Source organism: Arachis hypogaea, chromosome 2 (assembly GCF_003086295.3).
Source record: "Arachis hypogaea cultivar Tifrunner chromosome 2, arahy.Tifrunner.gnm2.J5K5, whole genome shotgun sequence".
Classification (NCBI taxonomy): Eukaryota; Viridiplantae; Streptophyta; class Magnoliopsida; order Fabales; family Fabaceae; genus Arachis; species Arachis hypogaea.
This window is the reverse complement of record NC_092037.1, coordinates 96,316,603-96,325,441: the sequence shown is the minus strand read 5'-3', so window position 1 is coordinate 96,325,441 and position 8,839 is coordinate 96,316,603. Positions and strand designations below refer to the sequence as shown.

At 41.5% G+C, this 8,839-nt stretch overlaps 2 protein-coding genes across 2 annotated transcripts; both read left to right on the top strand.

Moving 5' to 3' along the window:
• The first annotated feature begins 1,968 nt into the window (after positions 1-1,968).
• LOC112720297 (kinesin-like protein KIN-UB) lies at positions 1,969-3,505 on the top strand. The gene is made up of 2 exons (XM_025771193.3): positions 1,969-2,311; positions 3,267-3,505. Exons 1-2 carry the CDS (start codon positions 2,146-2,148, stop codon positions 3,371-3,373), a joined length of 273 nt encoding a protein of 90 aa, XP_025626978.1. The 5' UTR covers positions 1,969-2,145; the 3' UTR covers positions 3,374-3,505.
• Positions 3,506-5,540: 2,035 nt separating this feature from the next.
• LOC112728781 (uncharacterized) lies at positions 5,541-7,053 on the top strand. Its single transcript, XM_072210506.1, has 2 exons — positions 5,541-5,976; positions 6,086-7,053. The coding sequence occupies exons 1-2, from the start codon at positions 5,541-5,543 to the stop codon at positions 7,051-7,053; spliced, it is 1,404 nt and encodes a 467-aa protein (XP_072066607.1).
• Positions 7,054-8,839: the final 1,786 nt, after the last annotated feature.

Genomic DNA, 8,839 nt, shown 5'->3' with positions numbered 1-8,839 from the left:
GCTTGGGACATTACAGATAATATGAAGTTCAGGATGATCAACATCTTTACGTTTTTACTTCTTTGACATTGTAATTGATTTTTTTCTAAAGCTTCAAGAAAGTGATGAAGAGAAAGAAAATGGTGGCTGGATGGATGGATGAGGAACGAAGAAATGAAGAAAGGGACACACCAAATAAAGAGTGGGGCTTCAGGTGGGGTTCTGTTGGCTTAAAGGGGATCACCGTCTACATTACCTGCATGTGCGACACGTGACGGGAAGGCACAAATCGGACGATTCGATTTGTGCAGCTTAAATCGGACCGTCCGATAACTCACCATCAACTCGGACCGTTCGATTTTTCCTTTACTGACACCACATTCGTATTAATAAGCACCCCTACACCCTATAACTTCATTCTATTCCATTGCACCCTCCATATGCAAATTAAAAAGTGCAAAAAATGAACCGATAAACCGAACTCGAGCTTTATTAAGATTTAAGAAAAATGACAAATAGGTTTCTAATCTTATAAGTTTTTGACAAACACATTCCTGACAAAATTTAAATACAAAAAATTATTGACTTTAACAAATGGAGGACAATTTAATCCTTCCATCTATTTGCTTCTCATACACCAAACGGAACTGGCTGACGTGGTTAAAATGGTGTTTAGGTATCCATTACGGTGCCACACTGGATGGGGATAAAGTTTGAAAAAAAATAGGTCCCTGCTGATCAAAATGACATCGTTTCACAAAGGTTTAAGGTTTAAATTGGGTTTTCTGTCATATAGTTCTATGCACCCAACATTCCCACTTCCTGCATTTCTGGCTCCGGATTCCTCTACATACTCAGATTCATCGACAACATGATCAAAGTAAACATAGAACTCATTTTTTTTTCATTCCTAATCAAATTGTCACACAATTCACGAATCCCACTATCTCCTGTTAAAAGATGAAGCCCAGATTCAATATCATTCGCCGTACTATCAAACGAGTATATTACCTTGTAGCTAGGATATTCTAAATCCTCATACAACTTCACCAAATCACCAAAGTTGATAAAATTTATGTTCATCTTTAAAAATTTTCTACTTTTTCATTCACATAAACAAGTCCTCTATCACCATTTCTCACAAACTTTTCTCCATGGTGAAAAACAGAAATCACATATCTATCAGTCATCTGTAATTTTTTAACAAAAATAAAATCAATCCACAATACACAGAACCATAAAAGACTTTAAAATGAGGGTATAATAACTTTTTTCAACAAAACTGAAACAGAAAGCAACCATGGTAGAGTGCATTTGCATGCATGGCACCCTACACTAAATAAAACCCTAACGCGAATGTGATCATGACCGTTGTGGAAGGGAAGAAAGCTCTGCCTTCATGAAGAGGTTAGGACAGTATATGGTAATTTCTCTCTTGCCAAAGGATTTTTAATAAGAATTGACTATGTTTGCAAAACAACGATATTTTGATTAGCAGGGACCTATTTATTCTTTGAGCTTTATTCTCCATCTAATGTGATACCGTAATAGATACCTGAACAATATTTCAACCACAATAATTTTGTTTAGTGTATAAAAAGCAAATAAACAGAAGAATTAAATTATCTTCTATTTATTAAAATCAGAATTTTTTTATATTTATATTTTATCAAAAATATATTTATAAAAAATTTAAAAGATTAGAGGGTTGTCTGTCCTTTTCTGCTATGTTTGTTACGGTGAAAAATAGGAGGGATTTGATATGGGAAAAGAAATAGAAAGGAAATTGATTTTGAAAGAATATGAGAAGAAAAAATATAAGAGTAACAAAAAGTAATGTGGGGCCAGTAAAAACTTTTATTCCCAACTAAGGGGAGAAAACGGAAAAAAAAATCATTTGGTCATTCCATTTCATCATTTCAATTTCCAAACACACCTATAAAAATTAAATTTCACTTCTATTTATTTTCTTTTTATTTTTTTTCACTCGATTTCTCTCCTTCTTGTTTCTTTCCACTCCCAAACAAAGCATTAAGATTTAAGAGTCAAAGACACAACAAAAACAGTTACTACTTAACAACGCAAACACACACTTCATTTGAATTTGTAGAAAAGTAACTTCTCTATTCGCCCATTCTTCTTTGAAGCTTTTACAAGCTTGAAGCTATGGCGTCGACTATTCCCCGAAACGGCGTCGTTCAACGCGGAACCGCCAAGTTAGATCGCCAAGGCGCCAACAACAACAGCATCCTCAGAACGAAGCCTCGCCACTCTCACCCTCCGGGACCCGCCGCTCTCCGCCGCAGCTCGCCATCTCACGCTGGCGACGCAGGTTTCCTAACACCTTTCTTATTCTTCCGATTTCAGCTTTTGAATTCTCGTTCTCATTCCACAATAGAAACGTACGAGTAGTAATTCGATTCCTTTCGGCTTAGTTATTCTCTTCACTCGCAACGCTGATAACGGAATAGAGTGAGAAAGAGCAAGTGCTTATGTGTTTGAATAGTGAAACAGTAAGCAGTAGTAGAAACGTAAGAGTATGAAGGTGAATGCAAATGTAGCTCTAAATCAGCCCTTTGTTAACCGATTTTTCAGTAGCTTCTTTCTTTGTTGTTACGATTTCAAGTAACCTAATAAATTTATAGATACTCGTTTGATTTTGTTATAGAAGCCTTTTTAGTGTTTGTCACGTGTTCTGTTATAGGCTTATAGCGATCAAATTTATTGTATGTGTTCAAATTTCAAGTAATTATTAGTTTTTTTAACGTGTGGATGATGAACTGGAAAATAAACATGTGTGATATTGGTTAAATCATCATGTCTTAATTATGCTGCCTAAGCTCGAGATGAATAGTTGCTGATGAGGTTTTTAGTTGAGAAAAAGTGCTAGATTTGTTCTCTAAGCTTTAGCTGATTTTGAAGAAATGAGGTTCTTAATTTATATTCAAATAGTATTCTTTGGAAGTTTTATGATGTGTTCTGTAATCCTAGATTATACATCGGAGTAGAGTATATTCTGGAACTGATGTTGAAAAGGATATAGAACAGTTCATTGTGACAAGATACTGTAGACTTGGCACTTGTCTGTAATTTCAGCAGCATTTTTTATGCTTATGTTGTGTGTGTGTATATATATATATATATATATATATATATATATATATATATATATATATATATATATATTAATTGTTGGATGCAAATCCTCAAATATTTGTAATCGTTAACTGTGGTTTCTGTTATGATGTTATTGTGACATTTCTTTTCTATTTCATACTTGTGTAAAGTTCCTGGAAGAGTTCAAGTGGCTGTAAGATTGAGACTTCCAAATGCAGAAGAAATGATGGCAGATGCTGTAAGAGTTTTCATGCCTTCATCATTTCATTCTATTTAAGGATAGTTGATATATGGGATAATGAAAGACTAGACCATATTATGGAAATCTAAGTCATTTCATGTAAGTCATTTCATGAACTCAGTTGGTTAGCTCATTAGTAAACAAATGTCGGAAGTTTGGATTTGGCTTTATGCATGCAACAACCTATTGGTCAATAGCAAACTCTTCAATAGAGCTCTAGTTCGCAATGGATTAATTATTAATCTGTTGGGTTAAAAAATATCGTAAAAAAAATCATTTTAAAAATAAAATAAAAGCATTGTTACAAAAAACATTACATAAAAACTAACAAACATAAATTGAGAAAGAAGTTTGGAAATGTCTACTTAATCATTGAAGCAAAAAGAGAATTTTTTTTGTAAATGGTAAAATTGGAAGACGAGTGAATGCTTTTACTAAATTTAGAAAAAAAAAGTGCATTGCATATGATACAATTTTTTTGGTAAATTCTTTTTATAGAAAAAATATTTTTTACTTTTCATTATAGTATTATCCAAGAAAAATTATCTTAGAGAAATGACTATATCAATATAATTTTGTGACAGATAAAATATATTTTTTATTCTTAACATTTTTAAAAATTCCTATAATGTTTAATTTGTTTCAATTTTATTCTTAACATTTTCGATAAATTTTAGGGTAAAAAACTCAAATAAGCCAAGGAGAGCTCCAAATTACCCAAATTAGCCAAATCAAAAATCCACACCTGAATCCACCAGGACGAATTATTATATAATTCGAATCAATAAGATTCGAATTATACTCTCAAGTAATTCGAATTGATATAATTCAAATTATGTGCATGCAACGACTTAAAGTAATTCGAATTGACTTAATTCGAATTACTAGGAAGGAAACAGAATAAAGTAATTCGAAACAACTTGTTTCGAATTACACTTAACTAATTCGAATTTAGTTAATTCGAATTAGTATGTTAGCGTGTGATACAACATAATTCGAAACAAATTGTTTCGAATTATATATATATAGTGCGAACCGGAGCTGTATATATATGCTGTGAACTCATGATGCTCTCAACAAAGAGGGGAGATGGCTAGTGCGGAGAGTTTTCTAGTGCTGGTACATTACAGAGGGTCGATTAAGAGAAAAACTCGGTCCGGCGTGAAGTTCACTGATAAGAATCCCCTATGTATTATCGTGACGCCAACAACCACCTACGATGCTCTTGTTAGCTCTGTGCTGGAGAAGCTTGGTCTCGAAGGAGTTAATAGGGTCAAGAAGTTTTTCTACCGCATTCCAACAGCGGTGCTCCATGACACCGTGAAGTTCGATTGTTCCACAATCGGTAGTGACGAGGACTTGCAGGTTATGTTTCTTTGTCGTAGGCAGTTTTCCGAGGTAAGGACACCAGAGTTGTTGGCAAAGTTGGTTGATGTGGTATCCAGCTCGGGTGGTTCGAACCGGAATGCCAATACTATAGCCGCGGTTGCCGGCTCGAGCTCGAGACCTGCTGTTGCTTCATCCTCTGCTCCTGTGTATGAGCCACCGATGCAGCCTGTTGCGTCCCCTTCGTTTGCCGTTGATCTGAGCGGCAATGTTGGAGACGAGGTTCGGTATGGGGAACATATTCCCACCGAGGTACATTGTCCCACACCGGCTGGCTTTGGTGATGGTTTGTTTGATGATCCAGATGACGATGACGTGGAGCCGGATATGATCGCTGATGAAAGCGGCGATGATGTTGGAACTACTGTTCCGAGAAGGGCTACAGGTGGATCTAGTTCCGGCACACAGCAGTATCCACCCCATTTTTCATCGTTGGACCTGGATGCCATGCGGCAGGACGAAAATGCTCTGCAGCCCTCAGGATTTGGCGCTAGAGATACCGAGGGGTCTGCCGGTATGAACGAATTCCAGGTTGGCCAACAATTTCAGGATAAAGATGAGGCGCTGTTGAGTGTGAAGACGTACAGTATCCGTCGAGGTCCAGTACAAGATCGTTGAGTCTGACTACCGCAGGTATGTGGGAAAGTGTTCAGAGTTTGGGAATGGGTGCACATGGCTGATTCGGTTGAGTCTCCGACAGCGGAAGGGTATCTGGGAAGTGAAGCGATACAACGGACCGCATACATGTCTCGCCAGCTCCATCTCCAGCGACCATAGGAGTCTGGACTACCATGTGATATCCACCTTCATTATGCCGATGGTTAGGGCTGATGCAGCTGTGAACATCAAGGTGCTTCAAAATGCCACGGCCGCACACTTTGGGTTCAGGCCAACGTACCGGAGGGTATGGATGGCGAAGCAGAAGGCCGTTGCCGTCATATATGGGGACTGGGACGAGTCGTACAATGAGCTCCCTAGGTGGGTTTTAGGAGTTCAGCTGACGATGCCTGGTACTGTAGCCGTCCTCAGGACTTGCCCTGTTCGAGTTGGGGGACAGGTTGACGAGTCGCAGGTTTATTTTCATAGGCTGTTCTGGACTTTCCCCCCTTGTATCCAGGCATTCCGTCATTGCAAGCCTTTGGTTAGTATTGATGGCACCCATCTATATGGGAAGTATGGTGGAACATTGCTAGTAGCCATTGCACAGGACGGAAACTCGAACATCCTCCCCGTGGCATTTGCACTAGTTGAGGGTGAGAATGCTGAGTCATGGTCTTTCTTTCTTTCCCACCTCTGTGAGCACGTGACACCTTAGCCGGGTCTGTTAGTTATTTCAGATAGGCATAAACGGCATCAAGGCAGCCCTCGAGGCTCCGGATGGGGGATGGCTACCCCCGACTGCGTACCGGGCGTTCTGCATTCGATACGTTGCAGCGAATTTTGCCTTGACGTTCAAGGGAAAAGATGCCCGGAGGCTTCTTGTTAACGCCGCATATGCGAAGACCGAAGTGGAGTTCGACTACTGGTTTGACATTCTCCGCTCTGAGAATTTGGCAATGTGTGACTGGGCGAACCGAATCGAGTATTCGTTGTGGACACAGTACTGTGATAAGGGTCGGAGATTCGGGCACACGACGACCAATATTTCGGAATGTGTCAACTCAATCCTGAAGGGGATAAGAAACCTCCCTGTTTGCTCGCTGGTGAAGGCCACATACGGAAGGCTAGCTGAGCTATTTGTCCGTAAGGGTAGGGAGGCAGAGGCTCAGATGGGTACTGGACAACAATTCAGTCAATACCTAGTAAAGTGTATCGAGGCCAACCTGAAGACAGCCAGGTGCTTCACGGTTACTGTTTACGACAGGGATAACTCGGAGTACACCGTTGCTGAGACGACTCCGACAGGTTCATTCTCTCTTGGTACGTACAGGGTCTCATTAGGGTCTAAGACTTGTGATTGTGGATACTTCCAAGCACTTCATTTTCCCTGTCCGCACGCACTGGCATGCTGTGCTTATTCACGACTTCCATGGCAGCCTTACGTCCACGAGGTCTATCGCCTTAGTTCCGTTTTCGGTGTCTATCAGATGGGATTTACACCTCCCATTCCAGAGGGTTTCTGGCCACCTTATGCCGGGCCTACCGTTATACCGGATCCGAATATGAGGCGTGCGAGGGAGGGTCGTCCTAGATCCACAAGAATTCGCACCAACATGGATGAAGCAGATCCGAACCGGCCAAAGAGATGTGGCCTCTGCAGGCAGCCAGGTCACACCAGGCGTAGTTGTCCACAAGCCGCAGGCCCCAGCGGGACTGCTGGAAATCAGTAGGAGATTTGGTTTGTCTGTTTTTATTTGTTAATGTATTAGCACTTGTCTTCTAATTGTTTTTATTTGTTAATGTATTAGCACTTGTCTGGAACTAAGTTGTTTCCTATGTGTAATGAAACTTGTTATTCGTACCAAATATTTCTGTTGAATGTCTTTTAAATGATTGAAATTTTTATCTAAAACAAACAACATTATATCATGGGATGACTGATAACGAATAACATAACATCAAACTATAAATCATAACATAAAAGTAGAAGACATCAAAGTAAATGACATAACAAAACATCAAAGTACATAACATAATATCAAATAACATAATAACAAAGTACATACCATAACAATGATAACCAACCAACAAGGTACACAATATAAATATAACAACATGACATATACCACTATCCATAAATCATCTAAATAGGTGCGATCCAGTGCCGCAACGGCGTGGCACCCGTGTCCGGTAACCCCTACGTATAAGTGGCTCCTCATCCTCAATCGACTCGTCGCTGTCATCCGGAACTGGCTGTCTCGGGGTCATAGGCGCAACATGCACGGGTCTGGATGATGACGGGCCGGCAACTGAATGTGATCCAATACTCTGGGCCGATGCTGGGGTCCCACCCATGGCAAAAGGATGCGCAGGAGCTACCGTGGCAGGCTCGTTCAGATCTACATCCAGGGGTGCCTGTGTCCCTGTCGTCTGAACCCGTCCAGCTGCAGCCTCATCCTCCTGCATGATGGTCCAGATATCATCAAGGAAATGCGGTCCACCGAACTCGGCCACAATGCCATCACTAGCAAGTAAGTCTCCAAACATCGAGCCAGGACTCACCCATGGAGTACTCTCCTGAAGGGTATGATCATCACCGGGAACACCTACGAAATAATCTCCAAGACCTCCACCACCAAGCCCAGCATCAGTGTGACTCGTGGGATCTCCCATACCAGATCCATGCGCCCACCATCATGCCCGCCCTGATGGGCCCTATCAACCCCCGCAACATCACCTCCCCCAGGCATCTGGGCACCCTCTCTAGCAGCACCCACCCTCCTCCTGCCTCCACGACCACGAACTCTCCCCCCACCCCTAAATGGGTCGTCTCCGTCATCCATAGCCCGATCCACCCAGTTCCACTCACGCTGGCTACGACGTGTCCCAACTCGTGCTCTCTGCTCAATACGACGCCTGTCAGGAACATCCTCGACCCGGTCCATATCTGGAAGTCGGCCTGCACCCCTCTGCGTTGCCTCATTTGGAATAGCAATACCTCTCGGATCCCCCAATAACATCTCCGGTGACAGAAACCTCTTTCCGTGCTGATACCACCATGTCAAGAAATCATGTGACGGACCGGGGTCGGGCACGATGTCAAACTGTAGAACGTGCTCCGCACGCTCCTGCCAGTGAAGATGCCAGTCAGCATACTGTGCTGGGAACCAACGGTCACCTCCTTTCCCGTCCTTCGACATCAAGAAGTCGATGTTCAGGGCGGGAGACGGTATGGGCTGAACGCCACCAAACTGAGGTAAAACTCTGTCAACCTGATGCCACTCGACAACCGCAAAATAAATCAGGGACGTCCTGCACCACCATAACATCGTATGCCGAGGCTCCAAGACCTCCGGATGGACAACCTGGATGACATCGAGTGCGCTATAGGGCATCCATATGAACTGAAAAAATCAACATAAAAACGTTTGTACACTTATGTTAGACAATATAAACTGAAACAACGACTTCAGATACACATATGTTCTGCGTACTTACCTGCCGAGGCTGTAACAA

Coding starts and splice junctions, on each gene's coding strand:
- LOC112720297 (XM_025771193.3), top strand. CDS start 2,146: ATGGCGTCGACTATTCCCCGAAACGGCGTCGTTCAACGCGGAACCGCC. Junction 2,312..3,266: donor ATCTCACGCTGGCGACGCAG/GTTTCCTAACAC, acceptor ACTTGTGTAAAG/TTCCTGGAAGAGTTCAAGTG.
- LOC112728781 (XM_072210506.1), top strand. CDS start 5,541: ATGGTTAGGGCTGATGCAGCTGTGAACATCAAGGTGCTTCAAAATGCC. Junction 5,977..6,085: donor GGCATTTGCACTAGTTGAGG/GTGAGAATGCTG, acceptor GCATCAAGGCAG/CCCTCGAGGCTCCGGATGGG.